The sequence below is a fragment of the Semicossyphus pulcher genome, unplaced genomic scaffold (assembly GCF_022749685.1).
Source record: "Semicossyphus pulcher isolate SPU_LCO1_2020_fin unplaced genomic scaffold, fSemPul1.0.p SCAF_6, whole genome shotgun sequence".
Lineage (NCBI taxonomy): Eukaryota > Metazoa > Chordata > Actinopteri > Labriformes > Labridae > Semicossyphus > Semicossyphus pulcher.
The window spans coordinates 2,226,791-2,246,303 of NW_027211737.1; the positions used below are offsets into that span (position 1 = coordinate 2,226,791).

General features: G+C 39.9%; 1 protein-coding gene across 1 annotated transcript in view; it reads right to left on the reverse strand.

Moving 5' to 3' along the window:
* Window positions 1–19,513, reverse strand: part of unc5db (unc-5 netrin receptor Db) — a 259,568-nt gene that overhangs the window by 41,843 nt on the left and 198,212 nt on the right. The window contains exons 12-13 of the mRNA XM_069682905.1: window positions 18,470–18,554; window positions 4,726–4,897 (exon numbers count right to left, since the gene is read on the reverse strand). Of these exons, the coding sequence (XP_069539006.1) occupies window positions 4,726–4,897; window positions 18,470–18,554 (257 nt within the window). The remainder of the gene's footprint in view (window positions 1–4,725; window positions 4,898–18,469; window positions 18,555–19,513) is intronic.

A 19,513-nucleotide genomic window follows, 5' to 3' on the forward strand; every position in this document is an offset into this window, starting at 1 on the left:
ATCGTGAGAGAATCGTGATCACCAATTCTAAGCACGAAAATCGTGATTCTCATTTTATACAGATCGTGCAGCCCTACATCATGATGGGGTGAAGTAGCCTCCATCTCATCAAGATCTCCGGTGGAAACTGATCACTGATGGAGAAGTTGGATCCCTTCAGCTCTCTGCTCTTTCCCATGATGGCAAGCTTCATCTTGGTGTCGACAACATTTGCCACAACAGGACGACTCTTCTGGTGACCAGCCAGAGTTTGTCTATGGAGGATGAGGATGGTTGGTTTGGCCGATCCGGTGAACTCTGGAGAAGCGGATAATTTCCACCTCTCGCTCATTCATCTTTAAACTTTTCTTTAATGAATGACTTCACCAGCAGTTCCGTCGTCTGGTAAGTTTCCTTGCCAGTTTCGGGAAGCCCATGGATTATTATATTGTCTCTCATGCTCCTGAACTGCATGTCTAGTATTTCATTCGTTATTTTAAAGTTTTTGTTTTGAGCTCAGCTGTCAGCTGTTTGAGGTTGTTCACCTCGACCCTCAGTGAAGCGTTGTCGTCTTTTAATACCTCGATCAGGGAATTGTTGAACTCCAGCGAATGCTTTAATTCCTCAACGTCGTCTGTTAACTTTTTAAGTCCAGCTTCTGAAGTTTCTCTTTCATGGTGATTATGGACTCACATATGTGGTGGAGATCCATTGATATATTAGAGTCATCAGCTTCACTTGAGTGATATTTTGTTGTAAAATGTGTCGATGTAAGACTCTAAATCATCAATAGATTCTTCCCCAAACGATTCCAGTTTGATATAAGCTAGGCTGATCTCAGATCAGACCTAGTTTAGCAGCATGTTAGGGATGGTTGGCAGTACTGCTCACGATTTTATGCAAGCGGCCATCTTCCACAGCACTGAAGTCTTGTACTTGTACTTAATAGATATGAATGCAAGCCTTCTAACCACTTTAAGTTGCCGGGGGTTAGGCTGACAGAATAAGTCTAAATCTGTCATTAATGCCACAAAAATACATCTGGGCAACGTATTCATTTAATGTGATTCTCGGGCGTTATTATAGTCAATATATTGTGTATGGCTTTCGTGACATAGCAAAAACATTTTAGCTGAGGTACAATACACTAAGCAGACAGCAAGTGCATGTCAGAAATGTTAATCAAATTGAAGTATGAGTTTTACACAGAGCTTTGTCCAACCATTAGTAAGGATCTATTAATTTGATTTTAGTTCTAGGGGCTATCACCATTCCATAAAAATACATGGCATCCTCTGGTCTATAATGATCTGTTTGAAGCTGAGCAGAGCACATTTTATATAATTAGTGTCATTTAATTTTTAATGAAAAATGTGTATCATAAAATTGCATCTCATTGTATTGCATTGAACCAAATCAAATAACACTGAATCGTTCTAAATTAAAATGTATAGTCCATAAGTCAGAGAGCACCGCTTCATGCTCTGTAAACCCTGCCCTATGCAGGTGAAAAATCAGTGCCACAACATGCAGCCAAGTGCTGAAATGCAAACAAAATAAGAAATTAGCATTTACTTAATTTCTTGGAGAAATGTTCAGACAAATGGCCAGAAGTTATACTTTGTTATTTATAACTATCTGGTTGAATCACTGGATACTCAATATAACCATTGAGGCTTAAAACAGATCAAAACCAGTTCTTGATTAGCTTAGCTTCATTTGCTACAGTTTGTAGCTCAAAATTGGTTCAAAATCCAGCGTTTGGTCAGTGGACCTTAATAGTCATTTATGTCTTGCTTTAAGTCTGTCAGACCACATTTAGCTATCCTTAAGAAATGATCTCTTCATTAGTCAGCGGGTCTTTTTGTTCATCCTTACTGTGGTTTTGCATAGTAAATTTCTTTATAAATTTCAATATGGGCCATTAGATATATCACTTTTTCAAAGATAAAAACATACACCAGTAGAATATAATGTATCTGATGATTCACTATAACTATTATAACTAAAAAAAGTTGTTAATGTGTTTTCTTTTTTGAAAGTTTGAGTTCAGACCAGAATAACCAAAGTTAATAATTCATTTCTGGTAGCAGAATTGTGGTGAATTTTCAAGTGCTCATGAAAATGGAAAATTTGAACTGTAGATTTTAATGTTAACTGAGCAAACCCACATTTGTTGAGGAGCATCCTGTGATATGATCGGGAGCTCCAGAATAGAAGACCCAGAGAATGTATTAATATTATTTTACTTTGACTTTGAATAAGGGGCTCACTTATAATACTTTATTTTAAAAATGACACAGTTAACAGATCCAGCATCACCAATGTGAACTTTAACAAGACTAGCCTAGACTAAAACCATGTCTGTGGCTGACCGCATCAGGTCAATGTGCGCTTCTGTGGGCAATGTGTTATAAGGACTGTCCTTGAGAGGCTGATGACAACATGTTTGAAAGCAGGTGCGCGCTGTGGACATAGGTGAGGACAGCAGAGGAGCAGCTGAGGACAGCCCTGCCTACTCCCCAAATAAAGTATCCAGAGCCGTATAGACCGAGAATCGCGTGAGTGGAGGTCCAAAATGCTCCATGATTGCGATGTCACAACTCTCTCTCTCTACGGCTGTAAGTACCATCACTCAGTCAGTCAGTCAGTCAGTCACATACAGACCCATGTGTAGGGCTGGACCCGGCGGTCAGCCAAAAAGGCTAAAGAGAACAAGACTAAGCATATTCTTACTAAGAATATTCTTGCTAGCAAGTGTTTAAAAAAAAAGTGTGACTTACAGGTTAGTGCTTTTCCCCCCCCAAAACTTTGGATGGACAGATAAGTTACATTAGCAAATTAACTTTCAGAGACTGGATTCAGAAGTGGATGTGATAGTATACTGGTTATTTGTTAACATCATTGGTTGTAAATGTTGCTGTAATGTTAGATGGGGTTCATTGTTATGTTTTAGGCCAATACAAGGAACAAGGTGCAATTAAGGCTACAAGATGACTAACTCTGGTTTTGATTTTGGTACATGTATAAAGTAACCAAACCCGGCAGACTTTGTTAACACTTTCAGAAAGACTGAAGATGAAGGTTCTTTATGTTGCATCTTTGCTTTAGGTTAGACATGCTGCATGAGTAGGCTGCTGCATTTACATATCCGCCTGACTGAATACTCTCTTTATCCATCCAGACCAGTAAAAACCATCTTTGTCACTCGAGGGAGAAAAAAAATTGACATTGTTAAAATGATAACACAAACACTTAAAGAGCTGGATAAATACTATGTGTCCTGTCCCAAGGCATCTGAGCAAAGCTAAGAAAAAAACAACAAATATTGACAGTTTGTACTTAGGGTTGTGCTTAGGTGTTTGTGGAATGTTAATAATGTGCTAGGTGTGTGTGTGGGAAAACGTAGGATGTACATTTAAAGCTAAAGATTTAAACAATCTCCATACTCTACTCTTGATCTCTCCATCTAAATTTACTGTGTGATGTCTTTCATGACCCACCAACCAATACTTCCTTTGTCTACCGCCCCCTTTTACTCCATCCCCCACACTTTTTAACTCCCACTAATGGTGCATTCTATTTACCTCGGAAGGCGGAATTCGGAACTGGGAATGGCGTCACACCCGAGTTGACCCCGTTCCAGTACAAGTCGGAAAACCAAGATATAGACCCCTCCCGTAAAACAGTTGTTGTGCTTGCTCTCTCGGAATACCGACAACTACAGAACAAATATGAGGTCCACAACATGTCCACAGATAGAAATTGGACAGTACTGTGTGTACGACTATGATTTAATGAGACACTAGACAGAAGTGATAATAAACAGTTTATACTACAGCTTTCATTTACTGTTGACGCACGGAGCAGCCATCTTTGATTATGAGGACGGGGTAGGTGAGGTTCCTCCGACATCCCGAGTTGGAAATCTGACCTCAGGGGGCATTCCAGTTGAAATCCCTGACTGGGAACTTCCGAGTACAAATGGAATGCACCATAACACTTCCTCCACTTGACAGTGACAGCAGCTATGTATCTTCCTGGCCATTACACCCTGTTATTGTTTCTTTATTTCCCTCCTGCCAGACTGGCGATGTAACCTTCATGTGGCCTTATGTCAGCTTGTGGACCTACAGAGAGCAAGAGCCAGATCATTCAGCTAACCCAAAAACCCCAAAAGTACTTTATAGCTCACATAATTCACATGTGTAGTCACTTATTACACTGACTGGTTGGGCCAATTACTACATAAAGCACATACTGTTTATAAAAGTCAGCAAATAGAAAAAGTCAACAACCCATAGCATCTTATGTCAAGGAAAATTACTTTAACTACTAGGTACAAAAACTCACAATTCTGATATTCTGAGTGACATTCTGTTACTGTATGGGACCAAGTAATTTCATCCTCTGTTAATACAAAAACAGTACAGCTTTAAAGCATCTGGAACTTTGGCTTGAAATAGTAAAACTGCATATATGATATCAAAATTGAGAATGGCCATTTCACATCCACAAAAATCTGAAAGAAAATAGCAATAACAATAACAATTGGAGAATCTAGTTAAATCTAGTTCTGTTCAAGGTTACATTCAACATAGTGCAGCCCAAAAGAGGCTGTTTGAGTTAGTTTCAGCTGGAAGCAGAATGTAGAATGATAAAGGTGGCATGAGGACCGAGCTTCATTACGGCGCTGTGGCAGAACCGCAGTGTAAAAAGGGCAAGAGAAGAGCCATGCTGTCTCACCTCCCATTTGCTGTCCTGGGTTTTCCTCTTGAGCTGGATGTTCCAGTTCTCAGCATCCACCTCAGCGCAGTGAGCGATGGTCAAGGCCACTGGGCAGAAGAGGTCCAGACCGTGAGGACCGTATGTCACCTCTGGGCCCAGGAGGATTTCACAGCTTTCCACTGTTTGGACACTAACCACACAGTGACAAACAAACAAGCATACACACACAGAAAATAAGACACATTGTATAAGATTAAAAAAAAGTTTAGTCAAAAGACATGAGCTGTTTCCCAATCCAGGGGCTGCAGCCTTTGAAGGAGGTGGTCCACGGAGAATGCTCCATTCATAGTCTGCGTAGATTGTTAAAACCAAACTAAAATGAGATTGTCTGGTCTACCCTTGCATCACCAAATGACCCTCCTGACACCTAGCAACAGGTAGCTAGCAGGCTAACTAGCTAACATAAAGAACGTCGGGTAAGTTAACCTATTATTTTAAAGATAATTTGTTTCAAGGGCCCTTTCGTTTTCTTAAACATGTGTAACGCTAGCTATTTGAGTTGAAACCAAAAACTTCCTTGGCCGTGTAAAAGACCACCATTTTGTTTGAATTGGCGCACAATGCATCTTGGGATACGTTGGGCCGTGAAGGATGCACCCGATGAATCCTTCACGGCCCGGGAAACGGAGGAATCATTTGTCAGCCGCATCTGAAGGAGCCTTCGAGTTGGGACAGCCTTCAACGCTCTTCTGTGACGCAATCTGCCTTCAAATACGGCCTTCAAAGGCTGCAGCCCCTGGATTGAGACACAGCTATAGTCTATGTTTACGTTGGGTGACGTTTCAGAAAGGCTATTTGATGCCATGTCGCTGTGCTAATGCATTTTATTTGCTGTTAATTTTCCTATCCTATTACTCAAAATGGTTTGGAATGTGTACATTAAATAGCTATACTGCAGGACTAAATTGTGTTTTGAAGTGACATGCATAGAAGATCAATAATCTGGGATAAAAACCTCTCACTCAAAACATAACAAACAATGAAAGGGTGAAACAGAACAGCCAAATGCCTGGTCCTGAATGTGGCAAGAGATTATTGACTGTAATCTTTACATTAGATTCAACAGTTTTTGATAATAATCTCAATGTCATTATATGTGCTTCACAACTCTCTTTCAATTATTGCTGCATTAAAAACTCTTGTGGACAGTTGTGAAGTTCACGTTATTGCTGCACAGTCAGGCTGCTGGATTTTGTTCCTGCGCAGGTGAAAGAGTCTGCGACTGCAATTTGCGGACAAATTGGAATGTGCTCATTTAAAGAGGCTTAAAACAAACAGACCTTGCCAGTAGATGGGGGTGGCAGTAGCAGCAGCAGTCTCATAGAATTTTTTATGTTAGTAATTCGAAAGACAAAATTTGCTGTGATAATTGTAAAAACATGGGGCTACACAAAACAAAATTAAAATGTATACATTTCACATAAGTATCATGCCTTTGTCAGTATAGACAGTTATGTTAAAAAAATCAGTTTAACATTTATTTGCCAGGATAAATACCTGATTTACAGTATTGAAATATAAGTTGTTCTGAATTCATGATACCAGTGATTTGATCTTGATTTGAACTCCTTGTAGTTTTTGAGATACAGACATTTCTGTAACATACTATTTTTGGTTGATAGACACAAGAGTAGGGCTGCACGGTGGTGCTGTGGTTAGCACTGTTGCCTCACAGTTAGAAGGTCCCCAGTTCAAACCCTGGTTTGGGCAAGGTGGCCCTTTTGTGTGGAGTTTGCATGTTCTCCTTGTGCATGCGTGGGTTTCCTCCGGGGTCTCCGGCTTCCTCCCACAGTCCAAAGACATGCTTGTAAGGTTAATTGGTGACTCTAAAATTGCCCATAGGTGTGGGTGTGAGTGCGAAAAGTTGTCTGTCTCTATGTGTTGGCCCTGTGATTGACTGGCGACCGGTCCAGGGTGTACCCCGCCCTTCGCCCAATGGTAGCTGGGATAGGCTCCAGCCCCCCGCGACCCTGAACAGGATAAGCGGTATAGATAATGGATGGAGACACAAGAGTAGTTTTTTTTTTCACAAAAAACAATAGCAAAGCAATACAGGTTCCTGGGATCAAACAAAACTCGTCTCCACCTAAAGGCAAGATAGACTCAAATAAGAAATAATTATGAAAAATACTTTCCAATCAACAAGAGGGAGAGAATAAAGCCCCGAAGCCAGACCCTTGGCACATGACAAGGCTTGTGTTGGGTTGTGTGTGTTGATCAGGGTCGTTGGGATGAAAATGTGAGATTCAAACAGTTGCTTCATTTATACTAAAAAAAACGATAGGACCAGAAACCCTACAGAATACAAGAGAAAACAGCAGAAAGGTCTGCAAAATGTGAAAAACAATAGGTTATCATAGGTCTTTCCAGACTTCGTGTGTATGAATAATAAGGAAGATGTTATTTTTGTTTTATTCTTATAAATTACCCCTTGTGAGTAACACTTAAAAATAGACACTGTAGCCTCATACTTTGACCAATTAGAAAAATGTGTTTTTAGCTTAGCTGGTAGTGCTGTGAAGTTCAAACAGTTCAAAATGAAGAGTGATACCTACTCATGTAGAGTTGGATTTGAACCATAGACTGTATAAAAAGATTGACGACATGACAGCTCCCTAAAAGTGAAGCCAAAACATTTTGGGCGCCCCCTGCTGACTGGCTGCAGTATAGGTCATAAAGCCCGCCTCCTCCATGTGAAGAGGTGGGACATGGGTCAAACTATAAAATCAAAATACATGCCCAATAAATTTTTCTCGAACATGGTTTCTGTCATTATAGCTAGTTATTATCATGCTGATTTACGTCCAAGTGTTCATTTTTCTGACAAGGTTATTTTTAATTAGTTATTTGATCCTGTCAAAATGATGATTGACGGCTCTGTTGACAAATTAGGCTCCTGCAGCCAATCAGTTCCGGGTGAGCAGAGCTGAGGACGATCCGCAAGTAGAAACGTTACTAAAACAATCACTACAGTCGTTGAAGTTTCCAAACCTGTGAACGTTAACCTCAGACCAACACAGAGAAGCTGCTCTGCTGTTAAACACGCCGGTGTGCGGGATCCTTGCTGTTTTTTTGGTAAGTTAAGTGTGTGTTTGGGTTAGCGGAAGTGGCTACGGCCGCTTCACTTGCCGATCTCTACTGCGCAGTCTCTGGCTCCATATGACGTCACCATCGCAAGATGGCAGCGCCTATCACAGGGGCTATTTTAGCATCAATTACGTACAATCAGAGCAGAAGGAGACGCGTTGTCCATCTATATATACAGTCTTTGATTTGAACATTTTCCAACACAATCTTCCATTAAAGGAAGCCAGCATATGACAGATATATATTGACCGATATATATATATATTTTTTTATAAAACGCAAATTTCACAAATTTTATTGGGATGTCCCAATTGGAGCACAAAACCCAAACATACATATTTTATAATTTCTCTGCTTAAAGAGCCATGACTTAATGTCTAAAAAAAAAGGAAAAATAAAGGTTAATTATCAAAGCGTTTATTTTGCTGACATATCTCGGTGGGAATTCGTTTCACTTTTGATCTGAACACCCGATTGCTTCTCAAGTTGCTAACTGGATGGTAAACAATGCAGAGCACGGAAAGGAAATCTTGGGTTTAATGCTAACCACTGGCTGAACTGGACATGCCCGGACATGCAGAGTGATGCACGATTCTGGATAAATGAGAATCACGATTTTCTTGCTTAGAATTGGTGATCACAATTCTCTCATGATTTTTTTTTCTCAATATAAATGTTTATTATACTCACCTGATACAAAAAGAAAGGCAGCAAAAATATAAAGGTGCCTGATATAGGACCGGCACATCAATTTTAGACAACAGAACGGGGATGCTCCTGTTTTGAAGTGCAAACGCTTCATGAATCAGAAACTAAACATGAAAACAATAGAACAGAATTAGGGCTGCACGATATTGGAAAAAACATACATTGCGATATATGTTTGTTATATACATATAAACATACATATAAACATTAACCATGATACTTTTTATATTTTGAGACTTTTAAGTCTATTTGTTGATAATAAAACAAACTTTTATCACTCTTGGTTCAGACTCTGACACCTGCATGAAAAAGTAGAGAGCACAGTTGGAGCGACACGTTCTTTATAAAACACATACTTATAGGCTTGTGGGCTCCAGTAGTGTTATTAATATGGTATGTCGTCAACTATTGCTAATGATGATCAAATGTATGTTTTATCAGCGTGATCAGCCCAGTGACAGTCACTTTATGAAACGAAAAATCACATCTCCTGTTGTTCCTGTCGGCACACACAACCTCAGGCGGTGTGTGTGCTGCTCGCGCTAACATTAAGCTGCACGTCTGCTCCGTGAACTGTCCGTTTATGTAGCTGCTGCGTTAACCAGCACCGGGACGAGGTGACGCTGTTAACAGGAATTCTCTCACTTACAAGCCACCTCGCGTAATGGAGCTGCTGACGTCAAAGATAATGTCTGCGGGATGATCGAGGCTCTGTTACGCGGTGGGGTTTATAAGTGAGTGTATTCCCGTTAACAGCGGCACCTTGTTCCCTTGCTGGTTAACGCTCTGGTTACACAAACGGACAGTTCACGGAGCCTACAGTTCCTTAGCCATCGCCTCCTACCGACTCAGCAGCCCCAGCATTTCCTTCTTCTCCTTGGGGATTTCAGGTCACTTGCAGCAGCTGTGTCGGAGTCCCATCAGCTGATCCCTAGTGTAAACAATGGAGCCCTGGCTCTGCCAGGACGGGAATCGGACCGATAAAAGTACTCCAAACACGTCAAAAACAAGAAAGTGTGGAGCCATATCTTATTGGTCTCACCACCATCTCCTAGATTCATTTTGTCGTTTTATTTGTCCTTAGTAAGGACAGTAAGGCAATGTAAGGTTTCTTCACTCAACTTTACTCACACTGTCATTCTCTCACATGGGTTTGTTGTGGCCAGTTACTGCTGCTCTGCATCACGTGGTGTAACTCCACGTTGTCATTTGTGGAGGGAGAATGGGGGAGCGCTTTGATGCAGCTGATGTCCCGAATGAAAATGCTGCAGGATCGTTGTCATTTAGAAATTAGATCGCGGCTTTATTTCGATTAATCGTGCAGCCCTACTATATCGTCATCAGACTATAGCCGAAGGTTCCCAGATTGGAAATAAAGTAACATTGCTCCATGAAGCTCGTATGTCAAGAAACATGAGTTGTTAAATGATGCTCGACTGGGGTGAGATGCCGACTCTGATGGCCATTGTTTATGATGGTATTGTACCGTCTCATTGCACACCCACCTTACCCATCTCCCTGTCTCGCTTATAGTCAGTTTTTCTTAAATGTCAACAGAAGCCCTGCACTGGTCCAGAGAGAGCTCTCAATCCCTCAGCCAACAGCATTGAGTTTAATGTAAAGAGTAGGCAAGGAGCAGATTGCCTGCTCTTATGTAGCCTGAAACTCATGCCCATGGGTCCAGTGGCGACCTTCAAGAACAGACTATTTTCAATTTCACTTGTCATCCCAATAAAGGGCTCTCTATTGCAGCTGTTTAAGTCCCTAGATGAGGTGCAGTATTCAAAGTGAGAGATGACTTACTCCTTGGGGACCTGCGGAGCTGTGGAAAGTGGCGTACTGGGCTGTCAGATGAGACGACGAGATTAAAAAATGCACACATTAGCATGCTCCATTAGCTTTACCTCTGTTTGCTTGAGGTCTTCAACCTGTTTGTCCCATTTCCCCATGTCATTAATACATCATTGTATAATCCAGCAAAGGAATGCAGTGTTAGTTCTTCTGCACTGATCGTTCATAACAACTATCGTCTCTTTTTTCACTGCAAAGTATTCATTAAAACTATTTCATTAGTCAAGGACTTACAAGTTTAGCTCTGAATGAGAGGAAAGCAAAGAATAGCTCCGTAAAACATTAACTCAAACTGATCTCTTACAGAAACACCACGAGGCACTGTGCCTTGATATAAAATACCTATAAATACTAATCATAATGATTATAATGATAACTTAAATACCACATTATCTGCTTTTTTGGGTAACTTCATCATGGAAAGTACTAAACTAAAATTAAAACCTGAAACAAACAAGAGGAATAAATGCTTAAGGGCACTTTTGCAGTTGAAGCATTACTGTGTATTTTTTTGCTTTTGTACTGCAGACAGTGATCTGTGAAATATATTAAAAAAACAAAACAAAACATATCATAAATTGTAAGACGGTTTCCATCTGGTCGGTTGAACTTAAAGTTGTGATTATCTATTACTACTACCACAATTCATGTTGATCTTAATTATGTGCTGTTTTTGTTATTTTTTAATGCTACTCATGGTGGATTCATGTTGGGCCTCTCTTTAAATAACTTAACAAAGAGTCGTTCTAGACCTGCTCTTTCTATAAAGTGTCTCGAGATAACCCTGGTTATGATTTGGCGCTATACAAATAAAATTTGATTTGATTTGATTTAATGGTTTATGGTTTAATTTCTGGTTCTGAGGTTTTTCCATTCCACCTAGAATTGAATTTTAAATGCATAACTATTGTGGTATGAATGTACTAAATACTCATTAGGACTTTGACAGTTATATTTCAAAAGTTTAATGTCACCTTGGCTGGGACATAGAGTTGTGAGCTATAGGCCATGAGTGATGTATCGATCTAGAGATCTGTGCTGTGAGACCTACAGATTGTGAGAGATGATGGCTTAAAGCAGGAGCTTTTACTTCCAGGAAAGCAGGTGGGTCAGCCACTATGAGCAGCCTGGACTCTAACTAGAGGGGGAGGCATTAAAGCAGGGTGCCATGTTTCACCTACGCACTGGTGAACTTCCACTGACAACCATGCAGATTAGCAATTTAGCACCCAACTATATAGAACTAATGCTGCAATTAACTCATTACTCGGGAAATCACAACTTGCAGCATCTAGACAACAATAATTAACATATGTCCCAAATGTTTAACTGGTCCTCTTTCATTTTTACTAGTCTAAGTTGTTTGTGCCTTAATAGGCTTCAGAACCAAAGGAAATGTGTTTGATCAAAGCAAAACAGTGCCTTGAAAAGGTAAAGATGAGCTTCTGAAAAAAAGAGCTTTAAATCAGAATCTATCAGGGTGTGGAGAAGTAGGCTGGACCGGGATTGGACCTGGATGCTGCAGCGGGAAAGGATACAATTCCCTGCTATTCATCTGGCCTGCCAGGATGTAGACAGTGATTGACAGCTGGAGAGATGACAAGCACACAAGACCACAGGTAGATATATGGATGTCTACAGTAGACATCCCTCTCTCACACAGAACAATGAGAAAAAAGCACAGGAAAAGCACCTCTGTGGCCAAAAGTACATACTGTCTGGGTTTCAAAGGTGGAGAAACCAGTGCAACTACGCAGATGCTTTATGCTGTCGGGTGGGAATCTAAAAAAGGAGATGAAGGCAGCCCTCTTGTTAAGATCCAAAAAGGCATCTTGGTTTACAAACGTACTGAACATTTCAACAAAACTGCCCAAAGAACAATAGCTGCAAATATCTAGTGCTATGTGCCGAATAGCAGATAGCAGAGCTGCTCTGCATGCTTTCCCATCAGTAAAGAAATAAACCATTAGTCTTTAACATCAAAATGGAATGGCAAAAGTCTGTTGTGACAGGAGATGTTTTGATCTGATATTTTGTGTGTTCTCTATTCTACTATGACTTTGTTCAAGCACAGTGGTGTGAATAAACACCACTTCAGAGAAGACTGGTAACCCTCAGGCTCCATGGGGAAGAGCATGCAACACCCCCCTGGAGAGAAGCTAAGTCCATCCAAGGGTCATTACCTGGCTTTGGTCAAAATACTAAATGCTTGTATCGCCAAGATGAAGGGAGGCGCCTTCAATTCCACCATGCTTGTCCATTAGTGCAACATGCACCACTCATTATGAGTACAAGTACATTGGCATCCACATAGACAATAAACTTGACTGGACTAAAAACACACAATCTGTTTACAAGACAGGTGACAGCTGACATCCTCAGGAGACTCAGATCTTTCAACGGCTGCAGATGTTCTATCACTCGGTGGTGGCCAGTGTCATCTTCAATGCTGTAGTTTGCTGGGGCAGCAGGCTAAAGACACATGATGCTAACAGACTCTGTAAGCTGATCCGGAAGGCTGCCTCTGTCCTGGGAGTGGAACTAGAGTCTCTGGTGGAAATGTCTGAGAGGAGGATGCTGAGGAAACTCCTCAGTATCACGGGCAACACCTCTCACCCCTGCATGCCACACTGGAGTCCTACCAGAGCACCTTCAGTGGTAGACTGAGATCACCGAGGAGCAGCACAGAGCACCACAGGAAGTCTTTTCTACCTGTGGCCATCAGACTTTATAACTCCTCCCCGTTTAGCAGGAGGAAAAATGGAGCATGATGGGTCTTTTCGTCACCATGAGCAACTTCTCCATTACAGCTTTAATAAAACTTCTAATATCATGTGCAATAACACTTTTTCAATATCAGGTTATGTTCACCATCATGCGCAATATCTCCTCCTTAATATCAGGGGCTTTATTTGTAATTATAGAGTGCATCATTATGTGCAATACTGCCACTCATTTATTACTATGTGCAAATGACCTAACTTTCACTATTTGGTGCAATATCACTTTTATAATTATCATGCACTATTACAGATTTATCTTTATCTTAACAGTCGTCATCTCTTGCAATATATGGTTTTCATTACTTTTTTTTACTGCAAATACAACTGTCAATGTAACTGCCAGCATTACTTTTTTTCAAAGCTTAATTCTGTAAATATATTGTACTATTGTTATTATATCATGCACTTGTCTCTTGGCATTTAACCCCCCCACGTGACATGGACTCTCATCCAGCCCCTCAGTCACTCAACATTCCACTAATGTTTAATAGACTCTAACTCAGACTATGCGTTATGATAACGCACACTGGACTCTTAGATTGACTGTACACTGCACTATTTTTATTTTAAACTTAACATTATACTGTAAGCTTTTGCATTATACAAATGTTCATACAAATACAAATATAGTTTTGTATATACGTATTGCTTATTTTATTTTTATTCTTACTGCCTATTTTTTTATCTTATTCTATTTAAGTCTTTTACTTATTTTTATCCTAGTTCTGTGTTAATTGTTCTGCACCAAAACCACCAAAACAAATTCCTTGTATGTGTGAATCTACTTGGCAACAAACCTGATTCTGATTCTGATTCTGATTTGTACTGTAACGTTGGAGCAACCTGGCAAAAGAATTTCCTTCGGGATAAATAAAGTTCTATTCTATTCTATTCATCACTGCATTGATCATCATCAAAACTTCCCAGGTTGTGACTCTATCCCAGTATGCCAGGTTGTTGACACCAAGTGGAGTTTAAGCACATATTGATTCTCGGCAGAGTAGCAGGGACAAGAAAGATTTGCAGAATGGAGGTTTGACTTGGTTTCCCTCAAGTCCATCAGCTAAATTGCAGTGACCGCAGGGTCACGCAGCAGTGTGGGTTTCTCGACAGCAGCTGGGACATCAAAGCCCAGACTACCACCTGTGAGGGGCTTCTGGAAATGAACACTAATTTTGTGACATCTAGAGGACTCCTAGAGGCAGTAGGAAAAAGGCTGCAGTGCTAGCTCAGCCCCTCTGTCACACAGCCTGCTGGTTTACACAGAAATGTTGGGATGGCCCTGGGAAGGGTTAAATACCTTCACTCTGAATGCATTATTGCCCACAACTACATTATTATATATGTAGTTATTTTAGGGCCTAAACAGAAAAAGGCTGCATTTAAACTGCACAAAGTCAGGGTTTTTCACTTACATTTTATTGCGACAACTACCGCTACTGCCAGTAATAACAATAAAATGTGATTGTAGACAACAATCAAAATGGAATAATCAAAATTATTATTATTGGAGTATTTCAGGTTTACACATAAACCAGTTGGAAATATTTCTGCTTAGGCATTTTTGTCCTGCTGTTTTATTAAATAACACCGTCTTTTATAATTAAAGTTTACATTTCTGAGCAGCTTCTACAGTTTTACACCTTCAGTAGGAAACAATGAACTTAGGGTTGAGAACCACAGACAGTTTAAAGAAGTCAGTAAGTACAGACAAATTGTCGATTCACTCATCTCAGGTCTTCTATGATTAAAACAATGCAGTAAAACATTTGATAGTTTTCTAAACCAATGGTGACAATTTCTCCCTGTTGGATCTCTTGGTTTATCAAGTTAGTCAGTTTTTTTCAGGAAATTGTAGAAACTTTATCATCATCTATTTTCATTCTGATTTCCTTATTTATTGTTAAAATTACAGCAGTCTGAGTGTCATGAGTTCTATTGTTTAGTTTTGTATTTAATGTATTGTTTAGTTCATTTGTTCAAAGATCATTTCCTGGAGTTCTGCTGTCAGTCCTGAGTTTGGGTTTAATTCCAAACCCTGACCCTGAGAGTTAACATTTTTTGATTCTTTTCAAGACTCTGTCATTGTTGTTGGCATGCTGGGCTGCCAGGCCCCATCAAAAGATACCTTCAACCGAGACTGAAAACTTTTCAGGGGAGACCCTGGAGATGGACATGACTTAGAACTATAGGGTGATATTAGATTGTATATCAAATATTAGAAGAGTCACATATAATGTATTTAAGAACCAACCTTCTGGCACTACAATTCTGAGATCACATACAAATCCACTTAGAGCAGAACTTTTTCATATTGATCCAATTTTGCGCTCTAGCAATCTTTGCTCTGAATTCTGCTTTTGTCCAAGTGACAGCTGCAAACATTTGCCAATCTCTTGGTTTGTCTTGGTGTGTGATAAACAATTGGATGAGCAGCATTTGGCATGAATCAGGCATGTCTATTGTCTACATTGCGTGACAGTGTGACAAGCAAATAACGTAGGCAATTAATATATCGACACCCTCTTAAAATAATGGCCTTAGTCATTTTTTCTAGTTTTTCAGAAAACACAAAAAACTGAACCAAATATTGAATATATGATATTAAATAATAATTTCACTCAAAAAGTTTATGACAATAGATGACTATTGACATACTGATAATGATGTCTGTCAATTATGTAACATAAGAGGAATAAATGACTTAGGCACATTTTTGAACATGCCTTTGTGACTTAAGCAGTTTTAAACCTTAAACTGTGTCAACAATAAAGCCTAACTAACAAACTAACTAAACATAATGCTGAGGAGGCGTGTGCTCCTCACTTCTCCCTCCAGCTCTTCTTTGCTGGGTTCTTGAGTGATGCCTATTAATGTGGCAAAGAAGTGATGACACTCAACGGGCATGACGTGTTTCATTGACTGGAGATCCTGGAACTTTCTCTCCTTGATTGGCAGAGCACATGGAGACATTCTTATCCATGCTTTCGGCTATCGGCGATGATTTGGGCACGAGGGACGTTTTCAAGGGCCAAATTCAACCACAGTGTTAGGGAAGTTAACAAAGAAAGAATGGCAATAACTCGAGTTTGGATTCAAACTTATTTCTAGAACTTTTATATGCTTACATCTAATGTACATCTATGTACATAAGACCCTAGATTACATAGTTAGGATTTTGTAGATTTGGGTTTACAGGGGCTTTAGGCTACATCAGGCATTCCAAAAGTGGTGTGCCTGCACCCCTAGGCATGCACAAGCTGCCTCTAGACACGGCACAACAGGCATACTATAATACCGGTCACATGATGTTATGATTACTAATATTATGTTCAAGTGAGATTTTCATTGAATAAAAACACAAACGTAAAGAGGGTCCTTTGTAATAGTTATAGTTATAGTTAAACACATCATTTCTAGCTGTTAGATTACAATACGGTATATTTAAATCTCTCTTAATTACATCATGTAACATGGAACAAATGAGACAAAAACTGTCGATGAAATATTGTTTGAAAAGACAGAAAAGAGTTAACACTTACATCACTTGTAACAGCCACAGATTCTGGAGCCTTTCCACTCTTTGCTAAATGCTAGCTTCATGGACTTAGCTATTTTGCGTACGAAAATGCTGACTAAAAAGACTAAATAACGGTTTATAGTCTATATTATAGTAAACCTCATCACTTACCAAGGGGACGAGCCCTGAATCATGGAAATAACTTCAGTGGCTAGGTAGATTTCCGTTCTTCTTGAAGCAGCCACCATCCTGAAAAGCTTGTAAAAGTCACATTGTCTTTTGCCTTAGGCAAAATAAAACGACCTAAGTCACACTCGTGACATAGGCCGTTATACTACAGCGGTAGAATCGTATGATCTGTTCAACTGAGGATGTAGGCGATTTTACCAGAGGTGGCCAGCATCATGAGGAGATGATTTAGGCAAAAAAATCTTTTTTGTCAAAAAATGACTTAGGTTATGAAGTTAAATATCGTCACCTTCCTAAAATAATGGCCTATTTTTTCTATCAGCTCTAAAGCGCTGTACCTCATGGTTGAAAGGACATTTACTAGCAAGAAGTGTGTTCAGGTTGTTCAGGTTATGGTTACATTTTTTAAAGACAGTGGGATTAAATACAGTCATAATCAAATATTTATCTTTAAAGCTTAAATTCTTGTTTTTCATACGTGAAAGTTGAATATGTGAAGTAAAAACTAACACAGGCTCATTATGCTGAACACATCAAAACCAATTAGTGGAAGATTTTAAATATTTTTATATGGGGTGCTTGAATCAAATTCGACTGAAAGTGAGCCACCAGTGATAGGCTCTCAACACTTGTTGTCTTACTGAATAAAATTAATGCCACAAGTTTAATACGCTCTAAGATTCTATTGCTGTCATGAGTCATTCTAGTTTAGTTATGTTTTTGTCTTGTATTTCGGTGTTCAGTTATTATTTCTTCATTTACCTTGTCACTTTGTCCCTTGTCATGAGTTTTCATCGTTTAGTTTTGTATTTAGTTTATTCTGTGTTCTTGTCGGTGTTTAGTCTTGTTTAGTTAAGTATTTCACTTGTGTCTCTTTGGTTAGATCATTTCCTGTTTTACTTTGTCACCTTGTCTCTCGTGTTGGTCCACTTCCTGCCTTTGTGTGTTTTCCCGCCTGTTTGATTCTGTGCCCTGCCCTGATTGTTTTCACCTGCCCCTTGATTGTCTCACCTGTGTCTGATTAGCCTCACCTCCTAAGTTTATTTAGTCTTTGTGCTCCCCTGTCTTGTGGCCTGTTCATTGTCATCCATCATACGTGAGTCTATGTCATCCATCGTGCGTCTATGTCGTCTATCCTGTGTCGTCCTTCTCTGGAGTTTTGTCTATGTCCCTTACTCTGGATTATCTTCATGCCTCCCCTGATTTCCTAGTGTTCCTTGGATAACCCTGTTCCTGGTTTTGTTTGTAAGTTTTTTTGCTGTGTCTTTTGATTTTCCTTTTTGTCTTTTGTTGGATTTTAGATTTTGTTTTTGCATTTTTGCCTTTTGTTTATTAAATCCATTATCTAAGTCTGCATCTGGGTCCTCAACCTTTTTGTTTAAATCAAAACCCTGACAATTGCGTGCCTGCTGACAAAAGGCTGCAGCTGTCATTAAAGTAACAGAGGAAGAGGACAATAACAGAGAAACTGGACAGTGTGGACAGATGATAAAGATTGGGGAAGAGAGATGATGGACTGACAGAAAGATGCTTAAAGTTATATTCGGGCAAACTCTGGCCTCACCTTGCCTCTCCCTGATTGATCACCATGTACATCTCCCAGGACATATTTTCAGCCACAGCTCCATGAGGCACCAGCAGGCTGACCCCTGGAAAAGACAATCGTGTTAACATCAATAACTCAGTGGGGGTGGGGGGTGTAAATCAGGGCTCACAGCATGTTGTTCGTTTAGGTGATGTGGAAATTTTAATTTGGAGCTTGGAGCTTGGATTTTAGGTGTCAAAATAAATCCATGTAACTGTCAGTAGAAATACAATGAATTTTAGTAAAGAAAATAATTACAGAGTGAAGGAGCTGTTGGTTTGCTCGAGCAACACAGTGTCCAGGATGAACTTATTTCGGTTCTGGAATAGTAACTCCTTCTGTTCTTCAGAATTAAAAACAGACACATTGTTTGTCATTGCATTTTAATACAAAAACAAATCCACAGGACTTTTCTGAGCTGCTAATGCTTCAGGTAATGTAGGCACACAAACTACTGTGGAGGAAAGTTTAATTGTTATTGTTGAAGGGAAACTTTCCAGGTCAAGAAAAGTCATACTTGACTTTATACTGTCACTATAGAGGACTGCTAAGGTTTTGAATGCACGTCAAAACCCAGTTATAACCCTGGGACGGCTGTGGCTCAATGCTAGAGTCGGTCGTCTCTCAGTTGGAAGGTTGGGGGTTCGATCTCTGACTGCTAGAGTCAGATGTTGAAGTGTCCTTGGGCAAGACACTGAACCCTGAACTGCTCCTGAAGGCATCAGGTATGAATGGGCATAGATCTGATTAAAGATTGGCCCTTAGGCTTTTGCCAACAGTGTGTGAATGTGTGTGTGTGAAAGGGTGAATATGACATGTAGTGTAAAAGCACTCTTTGAGTGTTCAGAAGACTAGAAAAGCGCTATATAGCATAAGTACAGTCCATTAACCATTTATATGGCCCTGTAGAAATCCCCTAGAGTTAAGGAGGCCATAAAGTCCTGGTCACATTTGAAAACACAGAAATGATGTTGGGAATCCACTCCATTCCAGTGCAATCACCAGTTGATTCAATCTTTTTGG